We start from the raw sequence: 24,401 nt of genomic DNA on the forward strand, positions 1-24,401 counted from the left end.
ATTTAAAAATAAAACAAGTATCTACAAAGGGCGGGAAATCATATAATAGAGGATTCTCGAGGAACTGGTATGAGCGGATAAAATGGCTAGCAGGTTGTGAAGCAGCTAATGCTTTATTTTGCTACCCCTGCATTCTCTTCCATCCCGAGAACGGGACGGACATCGCATGGACAACGACAGGTGTCACCGATATGCATCATCTCTCGGAGAAGGTGAAAAAGCATGAAACGGCGAAGATGCATATGGACAGTTGCCTAAAATTGGCGGCTTTCGGGACGGTCAATATTGCCACACAGTTGGACGACAGTTACCGGATAGCTGTACGTCGTCACAATGACGAGGTTAGTATGAACCGCCACATATAGGCCGTCTTATCGACTGCGTGAAGTTTTGTGGCCTGTTCGAATTAGCATTGAGGGGCAAAGATGAGAGCGAAGGCTCAAGCCACGCTGGCATTTTTCGTGGACTGGTCAACTTGGTAGCATCGCTAGACGAGGTGTTTTGAGGAGCACTTGAAAACTGCCACAGTCTTTAAAGGTACATCAAAGACTGTACAAAATGAGCTGTTGGATTGCATGCTGTCAGTCATCAGGGAGCATATAATGGAAGAGGTGAAGTCAGCTAGATTCGTAGCAATTCAAGCAGATGAGACTACTGACGTTTCTACACAGACCCAGTTAGTGCTTGTGTTCAGATACATTGACAGGGACCATGCTGTGCAAGAACGTTTCTATGAGTTCATCCCTATCTTGAATACAACAGCCGAGTCGATTGCCAGTGTGATTCTGGAGAGGCTGAACAGTCTTTTCACTGATGACAAAGCTAAACTCATCGCGCAAGCATACGACGGGGCAAGTGTGATGAGGGGAGAGCGGGCTGGTGTGCAGCAAAAGGTGCGTGAACATTATGAAAATGCACATTATGTGCATTGCTATGCACACCAGCTGAATTTGATCATGCAGCAAGCTACATCTCAAACTCCAGCAGTTAGAGTATTCTTTTCTGATCTGAGTGGCATTACCAGCTTTTTTACCCGGTCACCAAAACGCACTACTATTCTCGACGAGATTGTTGCACGAAGGCTGCCAAGAGCCTCATCCACAAGATGGAACTTTAATAGCAGAATCGTGAACACTGTATACGAGAACCTAGATGACCTTATAGAGTGTTTCAGATCTATTGCGACTGACAGCTCATTTGATAGCAACACGGTGAGGGAGGCATCTGGCTTCCTGAGGATGCTGCAAGATGAAGACTTTCAGTTTTTTCTGCATCTGTTTCATCAAATCATGCCTCACGTTGACATGATGTACCAGCAGCTGCAGAAGAAGAACATTGATGCAGTCTTCATCAAACAAGCCCTCCAGAACTTCACAATGAAAGTGCAGTCCATCAGGTAAGATCATATAATATTGTTCATACCTTCTCAATATAGGACCATGTCATTTATGTATTTAACATATTATGTTTTCAAATATTATTTATTTACATAAAATGTATGCTATATGGTAACAAGATTTAGACACTTAAAAGTGGGGAACTAATTTAATCCTCTGCATCTTTAGAAATTGTAATTACCTTGTCTGTAACAAAGTTTAGCTAGCAATTTTTATTTCTTTTGAGCTATTCTGAGAAAATATATCTAAAACAGACTATTTGTGTTGCTTCTGTTTTTCTAAGACATGAATAAGTATTGTCAATGACATGAGATTATTCATAAAAACACTGTTGATCTATCTGTGTTCAGGGACCAGAGCTCATTTCAGGAGCAGGAGCAAGTAGCAACAGGAACAACAAGATCTAGGAGGGCCTTGGGAGAAGAAGAAAAGCAGAGGCTGTCCAAAGAGGTATTTATTGCTGACCATTTAAATACTCCAAAATAGTGTTGGAAAATCTCACTTTGTTTTTACAATCAGTTTAGGAAAGGGTGGTAGCAGTCTTTTTTACTCCTAGCATTGTACTTTGAATCGTTGACGTGTAGGATAAAGATTGTGTTGGTGTTCGAATGGAATGTACAAATTTCAGTCAACAATATTATTTGTCGCCACCTAGTGGAATCTTTAATAAAATAAACTATCTGAGTGGATTGAAAATACATTTACTGGTCAAAAACCCTTGTCAAATTCCATTTGAGCTTGAATTATGGTAAAATGTTAATTAACGTAATCACACACACACACACACACACACACACACACACACACACACACACACACACACACACACACACACACACCCAAATCATCGCTGTCGGACAGAAGCCTTGTATGTCCAAAACTGTTACTTTTCAGGAAACGAAAGAAAACCTGTTTTTTCCCCAAAATAATTTCCAAGCTCTTTTAATGCTTTTCATTGGTTAAATATTTGTAAAACACATTGACAGATGTAAAGGGTGACCAATAATAGCATTAATGTTTGAGAATATATGGAGATATAAAATATGGATTCTGCCTGATACATTGTTGCTGTCGGGATGGAAACCTTGTATCTCCATATTTATATTATAATAAAAAAATTATTTTATAACTAAAATAAATGTATTTATTTTGTCAGGTCTGCGACACAATCTTGGTCCACACCAAAGAAAGGTTCTCCTTTACCGACCACCTTGTAAGTGCCACGCTGCTACAAGGAGAGATGTTTCAACAGCATGGCCATACATTCCCTGTTGAGGCTCTGAACATCACTGTCAGGGCATACCCTATGTTAAATAAGGCGAAGCTGAAGACTGAACTGTCTCTCATTTACGAGAGTCCAGAATTCAAGGGCTGCTGTGGTGCACTGGCACTGTACCAGGTTTTGCTGAAGTACAACCTCCAGGATACTTTTTCAGAGACTGTTGCTCTGTTGAACATCCTCATAACCACTCCCATGATAACTGCTGAAGCTGAGAGGTGTTTCTCAACCTTGAAGAGAATCAAGACATTCCTGAGAAATGTAATGGGACAGGAACGTCTGAATGCACTGGCTATGCTTTCCATGGAGAGGGAACTAGTCAGGAACATGCCTGCTTTCAATGAGAGAGTAATTGATCACTTTGCTACTTTGAAAGAGAGAAGAGCAAAATTTCAGTATAAGTAAGCAGTGTAATAAGCGAGTAATGTGACGTAAGCAGTGTAATAATAGTGAGTAGTATTGTAAATAGTGAGTAATGTGCAGGGTCCGTACGGGTGCTTGATCCTTGAAAGTGCTTGAATTTTGATGTGTTTAAGGTTTGAAAAGTGCATAGCTAAAAGTAGTGTAAATAGTGAGTTATGGGATTTCAGTTGTTTTTTTTATTAAATTGAAATTGGAGTAAACGTTTTGGGAAATTCGCATCCTGGCTGGGCTTTGTTTGAATTGATTTTGACTTGCTGCCGAATTGTTAACACTCATAGAAACAAAAAAGGAGATTAATATTAATGAAAAAAAGTGACTTGAAATAAAAGTAGTGAAGTTGCCTTTACATGCTTAAGCTGTTAATTTATCCATTGCATGGGTGGACCTTATCCTTATCAATCATCCAAACATTTGCCCCCCCTGAGAGATTTTGCAGGAGCCGCCACTGAATGACGCACTAATGTAAAACATCTCCCAGGTGCCGTTACCAAGCGTTTGTTTTTAAACAATAACTTCATCTATTCTGTGTCTTAAGTACAATAAAACAATAGTCAATAGATCTTGACTAAAATTACCATGGTAAACAGATAATAAGATACGATTAAAGTTAGCATTTAATATTTCTTTAATTAGGCCAAATCATTCACAAAATCGAAAAACTCTGCAGCAGCAGCCCTCCAGAACCGAGTTTGGTGACCCCTGGTCTACAAGATTGCGGTATTATAAACCAATTAAATTGGGGGTGGGCGGAGCGACACGTGTTGACCCGCCCAAATGTGTCGCCCTGCCCCATCGTCCAGACTGCACTCTGGGGTAGGCTACTTGGTTTATTATGACCATACAGCCCTTTGACTGGATTATTTCTTAAATAATTATATAATGTATTTGACCTACACATTTAGTTACGTTTGCATATGTTTGAAAGTGTATATTCGCTTATTTATCCGATTTAAAGAACTTTAAAATTTTATTTTATGTCATTTTACATGGACAATATAAAAGGTTTCTAATGTAACGAGCAGACATTCTGCACCAGGAACCAGGCGCGTCGTTAGACATGGGCATCCGGGGCTTCAGCCCCGGATGTTTTTTTTATAGCCCCGGATCTCAAAAGATTAAATTTATTGATAATTATTATTATTTTTTAATAATTTTGTATTTATTTAAAAAAATTGACCGGGTCTTTTAATATATCCTTCGGAATCAATCATGTATTAAAGACGATTAAAATGTGTTCAAGCAGATCAAAGTTATTATGGTTACTCTCACACAGAGACGCACCACGTGAGCGATTTAGCTATCCAAGTTCATCTCCAGGATTTGCGCGCAACAGCAAACAATCTCACAGCAATAAAAAAAAATAAAAAAAATAAGGCAGTCAGCACCGCCGCACAGTCTTCTGTCAGACCAGATGTTGTCAGGCTATATGTCAGTAAAACTCAGAAAAACTAACTTACTGTCGTGTCAGCCGTTTGCTCGCGGCGCGCACTCTTCAATCACGCGCAAATGCGGTGCGCCCTGTATCACGCAACTACTACAAACTACTAGTTTGTATCGTCGTGTTCTGTCGTCAATTAATTATTGAAATAAGCAAAAGGGAGATGAAAGCTGCGTCAAAACTCTTTGTATTCCTTTGTAGGCTACATAAGTTACACATTTTGGCGTAGCCCTACTCATTTTTCATTATTAATATTCTAATATTTTATCAATATTGCAAAGTCATCAAAACTGACTAAATATTATGTGACCAAAAATGTGAAAAATAGGCCTACATCTAGCCTAAATGATCGTTCATGACATTCTTTTAACTATAAGCAACCCAATTTGTCTAGATCTGTATTATTTCATTTGTATAATGAGCTTAAATATTGCTGCGCAGTCGTGTGATTTAGGCTGCTTGATTAACATTATTACAATGTATTCCTATTTAACTCTGATATGTAGCCTATATATATATAAGGTCCTCGAATGTGTTCGAATATTTCACCAGCATCAGCCTTTTCACAGTTTGTATCACTCCGCTTGTCTGTGTTTGCGCAACTTGCATCATTAAGCCAGTAGGTGGGGACAAGTGACTGTCTTTATGAGTGAACAATTGAAATTTAATTTAACTGTTTTAATAGTGCCAAAAACATTGATTACCTCAAGAAAGAAACAAGTTGCTGAAACCAAACTTTAATGCTAAAAAGTTTACATCTATGCAAAATAATCCTTGAAAGATTTCTCATTTAAGGCCATTCCTGTTTGGAATATGTGATTGTGTATTGTCAACTATAAGCAGAAACATTTAGCATTTCCATTTTATAGTGTGGATCATTAATTTCAACATTTATCCTCATTCTCATGTTTAATAATCTGTTATCTGCTTGACAAATAATTTATGTATACTGCCCACTGACATGCTTTTAAAGCTATTGTTATAAAAAAAAATTGACCTTCAAACACCTTAAAATGCACATATGTAGGTCAGAGAAATCCAAATTTTCTCGGGAGAGCATGCCCCCGAACCCCCCTAACTATACCTCACATTTTAATGTGTGTGTCTTTGTGGTAATATGGGCTGGTGTGGCAACAGTGCCAGGACTGAATTTTTTAACCAGTCTGCCCCCTGCATATAGGCCTAAAATATACATTATTCTCTGTATCGAATCATGTTATCTTATTACCCACCCCAGCCCCTGATGTTTCAGGCTCAGCCCCTGATGTTTTTAAAACCTAGAAACGCCCCTGCCAGGAACGATATACACACTGTATGCCTACTGCAATTTTTATGTGATTTTTGTTCTAACTTGTCTGATAACTTTCAGTAGGCTGGACCAGAAAAGCACGAACACATGTGGATTAAACAAATCACAGTTATTAAAACTATATTGACAGTCAAAACGTTTTGCTTATAAATGTATGTAAAATAAAGTAATAAAGAACTTGCGATTATTGTAGGCTTCTGTGCGCGGTGCGGGCTGCAAACGCAGCCGGTGTGAAAGCACAATGGGCACGCACGCGCAGCAAACGCTCTTCCGACGCGCCACTCAGGCGTGCTGTATGAAACCGGCCTTAGAATAATTGTAATGTGGCGATCGGGTGCGGATATCTATAAATCAGAGCATTATGTTGCGGGTGGGTGGCGGTGCATTATTAATTAGAAGCAGCCGATTCGGTGACGTTTAATATGATCCGCGCATCTTGCCTCAGTATTAAACGATTAAGCTTTAGATGATTTTTTCTACAGAAAATGAATGACACAAAACCATTTAAAACTTAAAAAACATACATATGAAATAATAGCCTACAATAAATTCTGTTGGTTGGAAGTCTTATTTCTCTGATGATTGGCTACACTGAATTTCTGAAAAAATATATAGCCTAGTTCATAAAATGTCTTAAGTGTGGCTTAGGCTACCCTGTACCATCTGGAAGCCTTACAGCATGGCCACCAGTTTGAGAACCACTATTAGGCTAAAATCTGTGTTAACGGACTTTACAATTATATTACAAAATGGAGGTGTGAACTTAAAGATATTAATTAAGATATTACATAAGAATGGGGTTACTCATGCCAATATCTTATATCGTTAGATTCTTTATTGGATTATAGGCTATATTCTATGTTCCAAATATAATTGCGTTCTACTAATTCAGCTATAAACAATCAATATTTGACTAAACCTTGTCTATTAATACCTGTTTGCGTGAACTTTAACTTTGAAATTTTTTAACTGGTGCCCCGCCTCTTACTTCTCAAACCTCTTACTTTATGCCGTTCTATGGTACCGTGCTGGGAAAACAGAAAATAACATTGTGCTTTGCGAATTACCCATCGCTTGTTGGCAAATGGCGTGTACCACAGTTTGCTTTGCCGATTGCTAGACGTGATTGGCAAACGGTTTGCCAGAATATACCCTGACCCCCGACCCTGCTTAGCTTCCGAGATCGGACGAGATCGGGCGTGTTCAGGGTGGTATGGCCGTAAGCGAGAGTCTAAGCCGATAGAGAGATATTTAAAGAAGGACAGCAGCAGCAGCAGCAGCAGCAGCAGAACCCCTACACTGTACATGACGTGGAGAAACAACTGATAAAAATAAAATAAAACCGTTGACTCGTCCCTTTTTCTTAAAAAAAAGAAAGAAAGAAAGAAAAAGGCAAATCATTTGCTTGTTTTTAATTTAATTATTTTGTATGTAGGCCTATAGTTTTAATACGAATAATTAAATAAACAAACAAATGACAATAACTCATATTTAATTGGACTGTAATAGCCTATATTCAGTCATGTTTGGCAGCTAACACATTTGTATTCAATATCATTAGGATGCATAACAATTGTAATAATTTCCATTGTAACCTTGACTTTTGCCTTTTTCTTTCTTTCTTTTTTTTAAGAAAAAGGGACGAGTCAACGGTTTTATTTTATTTTTATCAGTTGTTTCTCCACGTCATGTACAGTGTAGGGGTGCTGCTGCTGCTGCTGCTGCTGCTGTCCTTCTTTAAATATCTCTCTATCGGCTTAGACTCTCGCTTACGGCCATACCACCCTGAACACGCCCGATCTCGTCCGATCTCGGAAGCTAAGCAGGGTCGGGCCTGGTTAGTACTTGGATGGGAGACCGCCTGGGAATACCAGGTGCTGTAAGCTTTTGCTTCATCTTCACTACTCTGATAATTCACTTCAACAACGCTTTTTCCTTTATCCTTTCAAATTAGATGTATTTTCTTACATTTTGCTTTCTCTCTGACTTTTGTCTGCTGTTAGTCTGCAAAGGAAAAGCACAGATCAGCCTCGTCATTCTTCCTTTCTCCTCCAGGAGGCGATCGAGTTTCTTTCTCTCTCTCTCATATAAGCGCTACACTTTCTTTTGGAACCGCTCCTCTCCTCAACTTCAACTTCACGTAGGCAGGCGCAGGCCTAAATGATTTACACGAAATAGGCCTTCCACTTGCGCTTTAAGTTCATATTTCAATATTGATATAGAAGGCCAGGGTGCGAAATACGGGGGGGTTCGGGGGGGATTAACCCATGAGACCCCTTGAAAGCCTCAAAAGCATAATTTGAAGGGGGTCTCAAATTTTGTCAAAAATAAATAAATAAAATAATTTATTGTGTTCATTTTGTTAACAAAAACTATGACGAAAAATGTACGTTGATGACCTCTTTTCCCCTGACTAAGACAAGACGATGAGAGATGACACCCACGTAATTAAACGATAACTGTGACTATATCAACACATGCCATATCGTTGACAAAAAAAGACAAGACTGAAATGTGTTTAATAAAAATAAAAACTTGGCCAAAACCACTTATTTTTGTCGAATAAAGGAGGAGACAACACATTATGGACTGTTTTCACGAGCGTTCGTGCTTACGGTTGCCAGATTTCAATCATTTAAACCCCAGTCAGTGCTTTTTCTGGGAAAAAACCCAGACAACTTCCGGCAAATTTAGATTTGCTCTGCAAGTAGTCTGGCAAAGAGCTCATTCAAGCCCATTTCTAATCCGTCGAAATCGCGGCACCAATCAGAAACGTTGGGGCGGGCTTTACACGATGACGATCGCTCTGATTGGTTTTAGGTCTATCCAATTGCGCCCAGAGGCATTTGAGCGACGTCCGTTGGTGACGCCCCTTTGGAAATGAGTTATTAATGAAGCTTTGCCAGACCATAACTCAGTTACTACTGAGAATGGTCTGGTTTTAACCAGGCTAGAAGAAGCGCAGATGATCTGAAAACACAGACAAGTAAGCTGGAGTTCCGCGATCTTCATTTGAGATTTTCTACTTAAATTAAAGTGTCATTCAGTCGGTCTCCGTTCTGTCACGAGCCGCTTGCGCTGTTTGTGCAACTAAATCTGCGAACAAAATGCAGGCTGATATTGTCACACCACGATCGGTCATAGCCTATACTGCAGGCTCTCATTTGCAAGTGCACTGATTGCGTGCCAGTCTCCGATAGGCTATACCTGGCATTTATTCAGTTGATTGCTCTTGTAAGTGCGCCAGATTGGTGCCAATTATTGTCATGTCTGCATTGTAATGCACAACTTTGCCTCTCCTTGTTATAAAACAACGTGCATCCAAACAACTTTAGCCAATGCAACCTCATACCGGTATGTCAGTGTTGCTTTACGAATACTATAGCATATAGGCTATTGCATTAGCGTTTGTTTGAAATGTAACAATGCAAAATAATCCTTGAATCATTTCTTATTTAAGGCCATTCCTGTTTCGAATATGTGATTGTATATTGTCTACAATAAGCATAAACATTCTGCATTTCCATTTTGTAGAGTGGATCATTCATTGCGACATTTAAACTGATTCTCAAGTTTAAGAATCTGTTATCTGATAAAATACTTCATGCTACTGCCCACTGACATGCTTTTAAAGCTACTGTTGTCCATTTTTTTTGGCCTTCAAAACACCTTAAAATGCTCACCTTAAAATAATTTACATTTTCTCGAGGGGGCATGCCCCCGAACCCCCCTAGCAAGACCATTATTGGGACCTCGGTATTTATAAAACCCTGCGTCGGCCCTGCACCCAGTAAAGACAGTGATCCCTTGAATAGTTGTCCAATTTTCATGTGTGGATGGACTAAGGAATAGTCACTCAAAATTCATAATTATTTAGTTGTCTCTTCCTATAGTCTGTGGGCCAGTATTAATTGCAAAAACTGCACCTCTTCTGTGGCTAATATTAATTTCACAATGATCCTTTCTCCGTGAAGTCAAGCAGTAAAAGTTAAGTGATAATGTGCATAATACTATAATGCTACTGGCCCATTTTGGGGTGAACTAATATGCAAGACTAGACTTACATGTCACTGTTTATAACACGGAGTGCTCATCCTTTGCTGGGACGCTTAAAAAAATATTGGGGGCATAAATTAAGAGTAGCCTAGGGTATACCCACTTCTCTCAACAATCGGGAGATGGGGACCCCCCCCCTGAATAATGACGGGTATTTCAAAAACTGTTCATAATCATTACTTTAGCCGGTTCTTTATGACAGCTTTTAGGTGCTTTGGCAGCGCCACCCACATGTTACATAAACGCATCACCACCGCATCAGCACCGCGAAAACATGGAGATTTTTTCAAATCAAAAATCGTGATACGAACCGAATCGTGGGTTTGGTCTATCGTTACAGCCCTAGATGAGAAAGCAGATCGAGGTTAAGTCGTTTGTCATGGTTGTAAAAAAACAAACAATGGCTATCTGAACATCTTTGCCAAGCGCAAACCAGTACAGAAGTAATCAATATATTATCGGTGAGGGTCATGCCTTTTTTCACAATCATTTTGAAGGGTCATAGAAAAATGTATTACTGGCGAAGGGAGGGTCAGTCTATTTTGACTATAGATCTCAAAACTCCTCCAGTAGCCCCTTAAATAAAAAACGAACAGTCCCTAAGTGATCAGTTTATGTTTTCACAAATGTTTTCACACATGATCATTGGGTGTAGGTTTTCGGGAAATGATTGTGGCATTTACAGTTTTTTCAAATTGCTTACACACTAAAAGTGAAACTTGAGGCCCACTCAGTGAAACCATTGTACTTGAACAAAACTAAACTAAACTATCTGTACACTGAACAAGCAAAAGACTCAAGATACTGTAGTAGTGTTTTACATTTTTCACATCTGTGTGTAGTTTGGTGTGTATGGCTAATCATTTTATTTTTGTGAGTCACTACGCAAAAAAACACAATTTTTGGAAGAGTTAAATTAGTTTTGAAGGAAGTGTTGGCTTTTGCAAGAGATGGAGGAGGAGGAGGAGGAGGAGGAGGGCAAGGACGAGGGCAAAGAAGAGAAGGAAGGAGAGCCATCTCTGATGAGATTAGGGCAACACTTGTTGATCATGTGATCAACCACGGTTTGACCATGAGCGAGGCTGGACTCTCAGTCCAACTTGAGTGATTTACAGTGGCGTCCATAATTCGAACCTTCAGAAATGAGAACAGGTATGCAACTATCTAATGACTATTTTAGCATTACAGTAATGTACTGTAAAATACATATAACTGCATAGTATTGCCTAAACATTTATAACTCTAGGCCATTCATTTACTGCACTGCATTGAATGAATGAGGTTGGTTATCATGCTGTAGGCCTACTACATTTTTTTGGTAAATTGTTTACAGTTCCTTGCTGAGCACAAACTGTGTTTGAATTCTGTACAGAGTGGAAAGACAAAGACATCATGGAGGATGAGGACGCTTGTTTACAGATGTACAAGAGACTGCAATTATAAATATGGTTTTGGCCAACAATGCAATGAGGATTCGAGAGATAAGAGAGCATATCTTGAATAATGACACCATATTTAACAACATTAAAAAGTTAGTGTTTGCCTGTCGACCATACAACGCATCCTCCAACGGCACCAAGTGATGATGAACCAACTTTACAAGGTGCCATTTGAGAGAAACTCTGACAGAGTCAAGAATCTGCGACATGACTTTGTAGAGGTATGTATGCAACACTACTTCCAGTACTTCAGACATACCATATTTACTCATCTGTATATCCTTTTGTCTGTTACAGAGAGTATTGGAGATGGATGCCCATGTAATTCGCCATGAATTTATTTATTTGGCTTCAACCTCACCTAAACTAGGCGCCGCGGGAAGAAATGTAATAGGACAGAGGGCAATTACCAATGTCCCTGGACAGCGTGGGGGTAATATAACTATGTGTGCTGCCATCACTCAAAACGGGGTCCTCCATCACAATGCCACACTGGGTCCGTACAACACCGGCCATATGCTCACTTTTCTGGATGCAATTACACAATGTTTGTCCTGATCCAGATCAGGAGCCTGCTAGATTTGTGGTTATATGGGACAATGTTAGTTTTCACTGGGCTGTTCTGGTCCAAAACTGGTTTGCCAACCATCCACAATTGTACCTACCCCCATATTCACTTCTTCTAAATCCCATAGAGGAATTCTTCTCAGCCTGACGCTGGAAAGTGTATGATCGCCAACCCTATGCCCGCATGCCGCTTCTCCAAGCAATGGAGGGACATAGAGGTTGCCTCTGTCCAAGGTTGGAGACGCCATGCTAGGACATACTTCCCTCGATGTTTGGCAAGAGAAAACGTATCTTGTGATGTGGACGAAGTATTGTGGCCAGACTCAGCCTGAAGAAGAGATGAAGCGTACTTAGCACTGGTGACTGTGTTAGTGTTTGCCATTTGATGCAAATTTTCATTCTGACATGTGTTTATGGCATTTTGAAAGCAGTGTTACATTTTGAATGAGATGTGAGGCATTTAGCATTTTGTGTGTGCAGTTTTGGGAATTGTGTGTAGAGTTTTGAAAAAACGTGACATGGATTTGTGTACATTCATAATAACATTCATTAATAAAAAATAAATCAATGAATTAACATTCCTGTAGTCTACTGTAAACCAATCTCTAATATAGTACAAAACACACGTCATCTCATCACTTTAACAGAAAATCAAAGGTATTATTTTATTTTTAAAACAGCATGGATGGTTTTCTGTCAGTTTTCACTTTAGTTATTTACTTTATTAAGGTTTAATCCAAACGCAAGAGGGCAGCATAGCATCACTTACTGCACTCATTGTTGAAAAAATGGAAGACAAAAAAAAATAGATGTCATTTATTTTTTGTATAAATAAATAGTTAAAAATAATAAATAAATAAACAAACAAACAAATTATATTTATATTTAATTAGACTGTAATATATTCAGTCATATCTGGCAACTAACACATTTGTTTACAATATCATTATAACAATTAAGGTAATAATTTCCACTCACAGTGCCTCACTGTAACCTTAACTTTTGCCGTTCTCTTTCTTTCGTTGAGAAAACGGGACGAGTCAAGGTTTTTTGTTGTTGTTGTTGTTGTTGTTGTTTTTCTTAGTTAGGCTACTCAGCGTTATGTGTAGGGGTGCTGCTGCTCTTCTTTAAATATCTCTCTATCGGCTTAGACTCTCGCTTACGGCCATACCACCCTGAACACGCCCGATCTCGTCCGATCTCGGAAGCTAAGCAGGGTCGGGCCTGGTTAGTACTTGGATGGGAGACCGCCTGGGAATACCAGGTGCTGTAAGCTTTTGCTTCATCTTCACTAGATAATTCACTTCACCAACGCTTTATCCTTTATCCTTTCAAATTAGATTTATTTTCTTACATTTTGCTTTCTCTCTGGCTTTTGTCTGCTATTAGTGCGGCAAAGGAAAAGCACAGCTCAGCCTCGTCATTCTTCCTTTCTCCTCCAGGAGGCGATCGAGTTTCTTTCTCTCTCTCAGCAACACTAAGCGCTACACTTTCTTTTGGAACCGGATAAATAGTAAATCATAAAGAGATGAAATATAGATTTTTTTTAGTAAGTGTTTTATTTTAATTGTTTTTATTTTAAAATGATGTATATATAATGTAATTTATATATAAATATAATATAATTCGTTTACAGTTTTTCTGAATAGCTAAAACACATTTCTTGAAACTCACTTTCTCAAAACCTTGAACGCAAAACCAAATTTTCAAGCCACATTCAGAGAACATCTGACTCTTCTGGCAAAATCAAACAATTGCCTCAAAACCATTTTATCTGTGCTCAAAATCAGACAATGCTTTCAGATCATACACACACGAGTCAATATTATAAACACTATATAGGTCGTTAGACACACATTAAAAAACAGAGAACACAGAATCCAAAGCAAAAAGTTACAGAAAAAAGGTATATTGTAAAAAAGTATGTCTTCATGTTGGGTGACATACAAGGACACAACCCAGACAGCAACATAGTGTCGGCACAGATCCGGCCCACATTTGGTACGCTTTGAATCCACATGTACCAGATGTGGCCGACACTATGTTGCTGTCTGGGAAGCACAAGGATTTCGGATATATTGCCATCTTTGTAGAGACATTATGTCCCCATAATGTAGAGTGTACCAGGACACACAGACCACACACACACACACACACACACACACACACACACACACACACACACACACACACACACACTTTGAACATAGTGGTAATAATGAAAAATCGCTTATAATGTAAAAAGAATTCATTACATTTGGTTATCTGTTACATAAATTGCAAACAATGTAGAAACTATATATATATAATCTGTACCTAATGATTCGTTGATTAACCATTAAGATCAGTAGGATCAAATAATAGACAAATGTAGTAAACTGAACAAGAGATGTAAATCAAAAGTTTGATAGTAATGGCATTATGAAAGGCAGCTACTGTGAATTAAACATTTATATAGATGAAAGTTATTATGTGTTGTGAAAAGGATATTTTGTGATTTTGAGTATTGTACTAACACAATTGAAAGTATGATGATTATTTTTGAAAAAAGTGCACTTTTGATGATAAGTTATGATATTAGCACTAAGAGTTTTGAAAATGTACACCTTGTGAAAATAGTACCAAAGCGAATAAAAAAAAAAAACTGTAAAGTGTAAGTGGTAGGCCTAATGTAGCCTACTCTGAGTTTATGGTCTAGTTGAAGTTGAGGAGAGGAGCGGTTCCAAAAGAAAGTGTAGCGCTTAGTGTTGCTGAGAGAGAGAAAGAAACTCGATCGCCTCCTGGAGGAGAAAGGAAGAATAACGAGGCTGAGCTGTGCTTTTCCTTTACCGCACTAATAGCAGACAAAAGTCAGAGAGAAAGTAAAATGTTAGAAAATAAATCTAATTTGAAAGGATAAAGGAAAAAGGGTTGGTGAAGTGAATTATCTAGTGAAGATGAAGCAAAAGCTTACAGCACCTGGTATTCCCAGGCGGTCTCCCATCCAAGTACTAACCAGGCCCGACCCTGCTTAGCTTCCGAGATCGGACGAGATCGGGCGTGTTCAGGGTGGTATGGCCGTAAGCGAGAGTTTATGCCGATAGAGAGATATTTAAAGAAGGACAGCAGCAGCAGCAGCAGCACCCCTACACTGTACATGACGTGGAGTAACAACTGATACAAAAAATAAAACCGTTGACTCGTCCCTTTTTCTTAAAAAAAAAAAGAAAGAAAGAAAAAGGCAAATCATTTGCTTGTTTTTAATTTAATTATTTTTTATGAATAGTTTTAATACGAATAATTAAATAAACAAACAAATGACAATAACTCATATTTAATTGGACTGTAATAGCCTATATTCAGTCATGTTTGGCAGCTAACACATTTGTGTTCAATATCATTAGGATGCATAACAATTGTAATAATTTCCATTGTAACCTTGACTTTTGCCTTTTTCTTTCTTTCTTTTTTTAAGAAAAAGGGACGAGTCAACGGTTTTATTTTATTTTGATCAGTTGTTACTCCACGTCATGTACAGTCAGGGCCGGTTCTAGACATTAGGAGGCCCTAGGCAAAATTCATGTTGGAGGCCCCCCACCCCCAATAAAAAAACACTTGAAACAAATATGATTCCTAACCTTTTTATTTATACAACATTTAATTTTAAAAGCAGTCTATTTTTACTTACACAGTACATAAGTTTGGACACATTACTATTTTTTATGTTTTTGAAAGAAGTCTCTTATGCTCATCAGGCCTGGATTTATTTGATCAAAAATACAGAAAAATAATATAGTGAAATATTATTAAAATTTTAAATAATGGTTTTCTATTTTACTATACTTTATATTTCTGTGATGCAAAGCTGAATTTAGTGTCACGTGATCCTTCAGAAAACTTTATAATATTCTGATTTATTATCAAATGTTAGAAAAGGTGCTTAAAGGAGTAACCAGACAGTTTTTGGGTCCCATTGACTTCCATAGTAGGAAAAAATATATACTATGGAAGTCAATGGGACCCAAAAACTGTCTGGTTACTGACATTCTTCTAAATATCTTCCTTTGTGTCCAGCAGAAGAAAGACATTTATACAGGTTTGAAACAACATGAGGGTGAGTGTATATGATGACAGAATTTTCCTTTTAAAAGTGAACTTCTCCTTTAATATTTATTTTATAACCTGTGATACTTTTTTTCAGGATTTTTGATTATTAAAAAGTTGTTTTAAAAAAGTCTTCACTATCACTTTTTATATATTTAACACATCCTTGCTGAATATTCCTGTTTTTTTCTGTATTTTTGATCAAATAAATGCAGGCTTGTAGAGCATAATAATAAACTTCTTTCAAAAAACATTAAAAATAGTAATGGGTCCAGACTTTTACCGGTACTGTATGTACATATTAATCAAACTTGATCTAAGGTAATCTCTTTTTTGTTTAATGAAGATGTTATTGTTGTTGTTGTTATTTTGCTGTTTTATTCAATTTATTCACAGTTCCAGAATCCCACTTCAGTAGATGAGCATAAGTGCTTTTATATTGCATTGCTACCTTAAATATGCTATACACAAATCAAGTGGAAGAGAAAGACACGATCGCTATGAGCAGAAAAAAATATATAAACTGATATTATTGGCGTAATTTCAGGGTATAATCTAATCATCAGCAGAATTTAAAAGATAGACCCATAGATATGAGATCCTTTATTTGAAACATTTAAAAATGTTGTAGTGTGTTGGCTTTTTAACTTAGAATACTGACGTCTTGTCTTTTAATTTTGTAGCTTTTTTACTAGTCAGCTCCCGACGCGATGTTATTCATTGTAGGCTACGCGCAAATTCAAAGCGTCGCGTCTGGGCACGTTAATGACGCTCGCGCTCTTTTAAACTCGTAATAAAGCGGTGAATGATTTTTCCAGAAATGACGCTGATCTACAGTACAAGTTTATATTTAGAATACATTGCAATCACTCCAAAATAGATGACGACAACTCACACACCTGCATTATGAGCTGTGCTTCTTTGTGTGCTTATTAGGCTTTTGCCTCGCAGCACCTGATGGATGCGTTCGTTACACATACTTTCAGAAGCCGGCACCCGCTTTGTAACGGACACATTAATTGGTTTAACTGCAGTAATGTTACAGTCTATGGTTAAGATAAACATCGTCACTATTTTTAGTTAATTAATAAATATTGAAATAAATTGTAGATAGGACATTTGTAAATTATTATTTTTTTTAATTATTTTTTTTGTCCCTCTTTCTGGGCCCCATCCCGCCAATCGGGCCCTAGGCACGTGCCTAGTTTGCCTTTGCGTTAATCCGGCTCTGTGTACAGTGTAGGGGTGCTGCTGCTGCTGGTGCTGGTGTGGTGTCCTTCTTTAAATATCTCTCTATCGGCTTAGACTCTCGCTTACGGCCATACCACCCTGAACACGCCCGATCTCGTCCGATCTCGGAAGCTAAGCAGGGTCGGGCCTGGTTAGTACTTGGATGGGAGACCGCCTGGGAATACCAGGTGCTGTAAGCTTTTGCTTCATCTTCACTAGATAATTCACTTCACCAACGCTTTATCCTTTATCCTTTCAAATTAGATTTATTTTCTTACATTTTGCTTTCTCTCTGGCTTTTGTCTGCTATTAGTGCGGCAAAGGAAAAGCACAGATCAGCCTCGTCATTCTTCCTTTCTCCTCCAGGAGGCGATCGAGTTTCTTTCTTTCTCTCTCTCAGCAACACTAAGCGCTACACTTTCTTTTGGAACCGCTCCTCTCCTCAACTTCAACTTCACGTAGGCAGGCGCAGGCCTAAATGATTTACACGAAATAGGCCTTCCACTTGCGCTTTAAGTTCATATTTCAATATTTATATAGCAGGCCAGGGTGCGAAATACGGGGGGTTCGGGGGGGATTAACCCATGAGACCCCTTGAAAGCCTCAAAAGCATAATTTGAAGGGGGTCTCAAATTTTGTCAAAAATAAATAAATAAAATAATTTATTGTGTTCATTTTGTTAACAAAAACTATGACGAAAAATGTACGTTGATGACCTCTTTTCCCCTGACTAAGACAAGACGATGAGAGATGACACCCACGTAATTAAACGATAACTGTGACTATATCAACACATGCCATATCGTTGACAAAAAAAGACAAGACTGAAATGTGTTTAATAAAAATAAAAACTTGGCCAAAACCACTTATTTTTGTCGAATAAAGGAGGAGAAAATGCAAGTGGTCACGCCCGCGCCTCCGTGCCATGCAATGCGCGCTCCACACTCAGCTTTGTTCCTTTTTTGCATAAAAGCGTCTTCTAAATATAGCTTATTAAATGTTATAATATAATAAAATAATATAAAATTATTATTATTTGCGTAGCTATACATGGACCTCAAACACACCGCGTCTTCTAAGTCAGGTGACTGCAAATGCGCAAAAACTGTTTCCATTGCAGTTTTGCGAAATAGGTATTCCTTTTTCGAATTGCCTGAAAAACCACCTCATGCGAGCATAAAAACGTTCTTGCGATAAACGGGAGTTTTTGCGAAATTAACGTGTTTCCATTGTGCGTATTTTTAATTCGCAATTTCAATTTGCGCAATTTGAAGGGTAGCCTAATGGAAACGCGGCTAGTGTCTCTCCACAACTTGCAATGCGCATAAGCCGCGTAACCTTGTTCTCAGCAAGGCGACTTCGCTGCTTCGTCTTGATCCGATTCTGCTTTTTCTCCGGTGGTGGTGGAGCTGTCTGGACATCTGAGGCTTCAGGCGTTCCTGATTCGCCATCGTCCGTCGCGTCTGGTCTGCCTGGGCCTGGCCATATTTGAAACGTCTCACTCATTCGTTCGTTGTTTAGGTCTATATTACAGCCGTTTTAGGCGTGCGCTTTATTTGAAATGCAGCATGCGATGTTGTTTAATAACTTTCAAACGGTAGAGCCTGTTCCTTTATAACATAGTCAAAGGTTGGTGTATTTTTGTTTTATACATTTTAGGCTTATTCTCAAATTCAGATTGTGTTAGGGGGGCGGGATTATTAGGTAATTTTAATCGGACAATTTGACCGGAGAGATTTAATTTTGTCGGACATTTCATTTTTTTTCCGGCCAATGTCCGGCAATTACCGGACAACGGAAACCCTGGCTGGGACGCTTAAAAAAATATTGGGGGCATAAATTAAGAGTAGCCTAGGTTATACCCACTTCTCTCAACAATCGGGAGATGGGGACCCCCCCCCCTGAATAATGACGGGTATTTCAAAAACTGTTCATAATCATTACTTTAGCCGGTTCTTTATGACAGCTTTTAGGTGCTTTGGCAGCGCCACCCACATGTTACATAAACGCATCACCACCGCATCAGCACCGAAAACATGGAGATTTTTTTCAAATCAAAAATCGTGATACGAACCGAATCGTGGGTTTGGTCTATCGTTACAGCCCTAGATGAGAAAGCAGATCGAGGTTAAGTCGTTTGTCATGGTTGTAAAAAAAAACAATGGCTATCTGAACATCTTTGCCAAGCGCAAACCAGTACAGAAGTAATCAATATATTATCGGTGAGGGTCATGCCTTTTTTCACAATCATTTTGAAGGGTCATAGAAAAATGTATTGCTGGCGAAGGGAGGGTCAGTCTATTTTGACTATAGATCTCAAAACTCCTCCAGTAGCCCCTTAAATAAAAAACGAACAGTCCCTAAGTGATCAGTTTATGTTTTCACAAGTGTTTTCACACATGATCATTGGGTGTAGGTTTTCGGGAAATGATTGTGGCATTTGCAGTTTTTTCAAATTGCTTACACACTAAAAGTGAAACTTGAGGCCCACTCAGTGAAACCATTGTACTTGAACAAAACTAAACTAAACTATCTGTACACTGAACAAGCAAAAGAGTCAAGATACTGTAGTAGTGTTTTACATTTTTCACATCTGTGTGTAGTTTGGTGTGTATGGCTAATCATTTTATTTTTGTGAGTCACTACGCAAAAATTTTTTTGGGAAGAGTTAAATTAGTTTTGAAGGAAGTGTTGGCTTTTGCAAGAGATGGAGGAGGAGGAGGAGGAGGAGGAGGAGGAGGAGGGCAAGGACGAGGGCAAAGAAGAGAAGGAAGGAGAGCCATCTCTGATGAGATTAGGGCAACACTTGTTGATCATGTGATCAACCACGGTTTGACCATGAGAGAGGCTGGACTCTCAGTCCAACTTGAGTGATTTACAGTGGCGTCCATAATTCGAACCTTCAGAAATGAGAACAGGTATGCAACTATCTAATGACTATTTTAGCATTACAGTAATGTACTGTAAAATACATATAACTGCATAGTATTGCCTAAACATTTATAACTCTAGGCCATTCATTTACTGCACTGCATTGAATGAATGAGGTTGGTTATCATGCTGTAGGCCTACTACATTTTTTTTGGTAAATTGTTTACAGTTCCTTGCTGAGACAAAGACATCATGGAGGATGAGGACGCTTGTTTACAGATGTACAAGAGACTGCAATTATAAATATGGTTTTGGCCAACAATGCAATTAGGATTCGAGAGATAAGAGAGCATATCTTGAATAATGACACCATATTTAACAACATTAAAAAGTTAGTGTTTGCCTGTCGACCATACAACGCATCCTCCAACGGCACCAAGTGATGATGAAACAACTTTACAAGGTGCCATTTGAGAGAAACTTTGACAGAGTCAAGAATCTGCGACATGACTTTGTAGAGGTATGTATGCAACACTACTTCCAGTACTTCAGACATATTTACTCATCTGTATATCCTTTTGTCTGTTACAGAGAGTATTGGAGATGGATGCCCATGTAATTCGCCATGAATTTATTTATTTGGCTTCAACCTCACCTAAACTAGGCGCCGCGGAAGAAATGTAATAGGACAGAGGGCAATTACCAATGTCCCTGGACAGCGTGGGGGTAATATAACTATGTGTGCTGCCATCACTCAAAACGGGGTCCTCCATCACAATGCCACACTGGGTCCGTACAACACCGGCCATATGCTCACTTTTCTGGATGCAATTACACAATGCTTGTCCTGATCCAGATCAGGAGCCTGCTAGATTTGTGGTTATATGGGACAATGTTAGTTTTCACTGGGCTGTTCTGGTCCAAAACTGGTTTGCCAACCATCCACAATTGTACCTACCCCCATATTCACTTCTTCTAAATCCCATAGAGTAATTCTTCTCAGCCTGACGCTGGAAAGTGTATGATCGCCAACCCTATGCCCGCATGCCGCTTCTCCAGGCAATGGAGGGACATAGAGGTTGCCTCTGTCCAAGGTTGGAGACGCCATGCTAGGACATACTTCCCTCAATGTTTGGCAAGAGAAAACGTATCTTGTGATGTGGACGAAGTATTGTGGCCAGACTCAGCCTGAAGAAGAGATGAAGCGTACTTAGCACTGGTGACTGTGTTAGTGTTTGCCATTTGATGCAAATTTTCATTCTGACATGTGTTTATGGCATTTTGAATGCAGTGTTACATTTTGAATGAGATGTGAGGCATTTAGCATTTTGTGTGTGCAGTTTTGGGAATTGTGTGTAGAGTTTTGAAAAAACATGACATGGATTTGTGTACATTCATAATAACATTCATTAATAAAAATAAATCAATGAACAGTGGCGGCTGGTGAAAAATATCTTAGGTGGGGCTGTCATATTCAGCCGGTTTCAATAGTCTGGTAACCATGGGAGTATTAGGCCTACTTTCTGCCCTTGGTATGTGTATTGTGCTTTGATGTTTATTTTGTTCTATTCCTTAACCCAGTCCCAGTGGTTCTCAAACTTTTTAGAGTTGTACCCCAAGAGGCTTTAATATCCTTCTGCGTACCCCCACTCTTCAGTCACACCTTTTTCAGCAAGGGACAATATTTGCCCCCTTAAATCGATTTTTTCAAGTGCATTTTTACCTTCACAAATACCTTTATAAAATAAATAATGCTTTGAATAAAATAAAATAAAAAGTTAAATAGATAAAATATGCAATGATGGTAAAAACGAAGTGATGCTTTTAAATATGAAATTAAAACCGCCAGAAGGTGATGAGTCATCGAGTCATTCATTCAGTAACGAAGCAAGTGGCTGTATTTATGAATTAATCATTGAATCATTGACACTAAAGATTCGTTCACAAACACTGCTGTGTGCTGCAGTTCTGCTGTGGCTTTCGTTGGAGCTATTAATTTATTGTAAAAATACTGACAACTGTGTTGAAAATGAACATCACTTAATATTAATATTTCGTTTGTTGAACTGTTGTATAAAATCAATGTCACATTCGCAAATTTTCGCAATCGTGTGGATCTTCATATAATGTGATCAACATTAAACACAGGAACTCACACAGGGTATGTGTTTGTATCGAAGAGAGTTTGAATTATATCGATCTCCATGCACAGCCTGTGTCTATATTTGTTCTTCATGCTAGTAAGTGCTAACTTAAATCCCTACTTTTACAAAGGTAACGTACATTGTCGAGAACGGCATTATAGCGCGATTTGCTGAGGCAGCAATCTGTACGAGACCTGTCATAGCCTATACAAAGTTTTGACCGCAAAAGATGAGGTAATTTGATCGTATGTCATGTATTTACAGCATTTAACCTGAGAGAAATGCATGCTCAGTTTAAATCTTATTTTAAGATGAGGTAGTATTAACGTTAAAGGAACGGCAAAATTCAGCATTTTGTTCCCGCACCACCTTCTGTCACCTCACGGTTTGAGAACCACTGCCTTTACATATCTTTGTAAAACGAATAATAATAATAATAATAATTATAATTATTAGTATTAACCACCCAAACACAATATAACACAAACTGCATGATACCAGTGCTCTGTGAAAGTAATTATTTAATGCCATATTACAAGACTGGAGCATTCTTACACAAAAACAAACAAATTGCACAAACTTTCCATTTGCATTTGAAATTTAACTCAAAAAGTTTAGTTACTTTCTCAGACAGGTCCCTCACTTCGGTAACTGTCCATGTTGGATATGTCCCTGTTGTTTTAAAAAGTAATCACGAAAAGCAAAACAAGGCATTAGCATGACCGCATTCAGCTAGCCAGGCCGATAGACCGCAGTCTGATGGAGATAGGCGCGCATGAGCGCGAGCGCGGGCGGGCACGCGCAGCTTGGGGCGCTAACAGAAGCGCCCATAGCTGACTAGATTTGAGCTCGCTGATTGGCTACAGTTTATGTCAAACATGTATATCTTAAATCAGCAATTGGCTAAGCTGCTCCACAGACCCGCCTCTCTGGGGCGATTTCTCCAGCGCCCCAGAGCTGATGAGACGTGCACGCAGGTGGAGGAGACGTGTTGAAAAAGCTGACATTTTTCATTTCTACCATATTTTTCACATATACTGGGTGTATTTAATATCTTAAACACACAAATACTGACAATTTGTATGTATGATTTATGTATGTATTTACTTATTTATTTAATGAGTGTGGCTCATAAACTGTGGTCTGGCTCATGGGGGGGCGGCGCCCTAGCGCCCTCTATTGGCCAGCCGCCCCTGTCAATGAATTAACATTCCTGTAGTCTACTGTAAACCAATCTCTAATATAGTACAAAACACACGTCATCTCATCACTTTAACAGAAAATCAAAGGTATTATTTTATTTTTAAAACAGCATGGATGGTTTTCTGTCAGTTTTCACTTTAGTTATTTACTTTATTAAGGTTTAACGCAAGGGGGGAGCATAGCATCACTTACTGCACTCATTGTTGAAAAAATGGAAGACACAAAAAAAATCGATGTCATTTATTTTTTGTATAAATGAATAGTTAAAAATAATAAATAAACAAACAAATTATATTTATATTTAAAGGTAGGGTAGGTAATCCTGTTCAGAAACACTTTTTTTTATACTGGGTGAAATGGTCCTTCCATCCTGATAGTAGTCAATACATTATGTGTTTAGAAAAAGGAATGAAAAAAATCAGACCTCTGTAGCAGCTGCAGGACAGTAAAAACTCTGACCAATCACTGCCATTCGGTGCGAATGTAAAGAACCAATCAGATGCCTTCATGTCTCGTGCCCGCCCCGAGCCCCACTGCGCGCGCTGCCCTGCGTGCACTCATCACATGTCACCGTTCCCGGAAATATTCAGCTCAAAGCACCTGCATATGCAGTCAGCGAAGGGGGATTCGCGGAATGGCGGAGCAGCGCTCAGTCGCAACCACAGAGCGGCTTGCTTAATAACAGTCTTCTGGCCTCCTAACTTTGCTTTAAACAACGGTGGAACTACATTAGTGTTGTCTGTAACTTTTTTTTACACCATATTATGTCCGAACAAAAACAGAATAGGAAACAGAAACGTAAAGGCAGAGCTCAAGCGCTGACGCTAACGGACCACAACTACGTTGCTAGCCAAAAAGAAAACTACGGCGGGAAAATGGATGACGACTTCTCAACGGACTCGGAGGTTGTAACACCGGTTGGTAGCCCCTCTTCCAGCCCTGCCTCAAAAGTAAAAAGGAAA

At 38.8% G+C, this 24,401-nt stretch overlaps 1 protein-coding gene and 2 long non-coding RNA genes across 3 annotated transcripts; all 3 read left to right on the forward strand.

Moving 5' to 3' along the window:
• The first annotated feature begins 520 nt into the window (after window positions 1–520).
• LOC309495986 (zinc finger MYM-type protein 1-like) lies at window positions 521–1,890 on the forward strand. The gene is made up of 2 exons (XM_082165903.1): window positions 521–1,396; window positions 1,748–1,890. Exons 1-2 carry the CDS (start codon window positions 576–578, stop codon window positions 1,881–1,883), a joined length of 957 nt encoding a protein of 318 aa, XP_082022029.1. The 5' UTR covers window positions 521–575; the 3' UTR covers window positions 1,884–1,890.
• An 8,479-nt stretch (window positions 1,891–10,369) lies between these two features.
• On the forward strand, window positions 10,370–12,875 carry LOC309496250. Its single transcript, XR_014205084.1, has 3 exons — window positions 10,370–11,054; window positions 11,275–11,562; window positions 11,639–12,875. It is a non-coding gene; the product is annotated as an uncharacterized lncRNA (long non-coding RNA).
• A 7,465-nt stretch (window positions 12,876–20,340) lies between these two features.
• Window positions 20,341–21,523, forward strand: LOC309496201. Its single transcript, XR_014205057.1, has 2 exons — window positions 20,341–20,612; window positions 20,684–21,523. It is a non-coding gene; the product is annotated as an uncharacterized lncRNA (long non-coding RNA).
• The last annotated feature ends 2,878 nt before the right edge of the window (window positions 21,524–24,401 follow it).

Source organism: Leuciscus leuciscus (assembly GCF_965113295.1).
Source record: "Leuciscus leuciscus genome assembly, chromosome: 4".
NCBI classification, from domain to species: Eukaryota; Metazoa; Chordata; class Actinopteri; order Cypriniformes; family Leuciscidae; genus Leuciscus; species Leuciscus leuciscus.

Bases quoted from the DNA above. Each gene is read 5' to 3' on its own strand.
- LOC309495986 (XM_082165903.1), top strand. From the start codon at position 576: ATGCTGTCAGTCATCAGGGAGCATATAATGGAAGAGGTGAAGTCAGCT. The intron at 1,397-1,747 runs GTAAGATCATAT...ATCTGTGTTCAG, and splicing joins ATGAAAGTGCAGTCCATCAG to GGACCAGAGCTCATTTCAGG.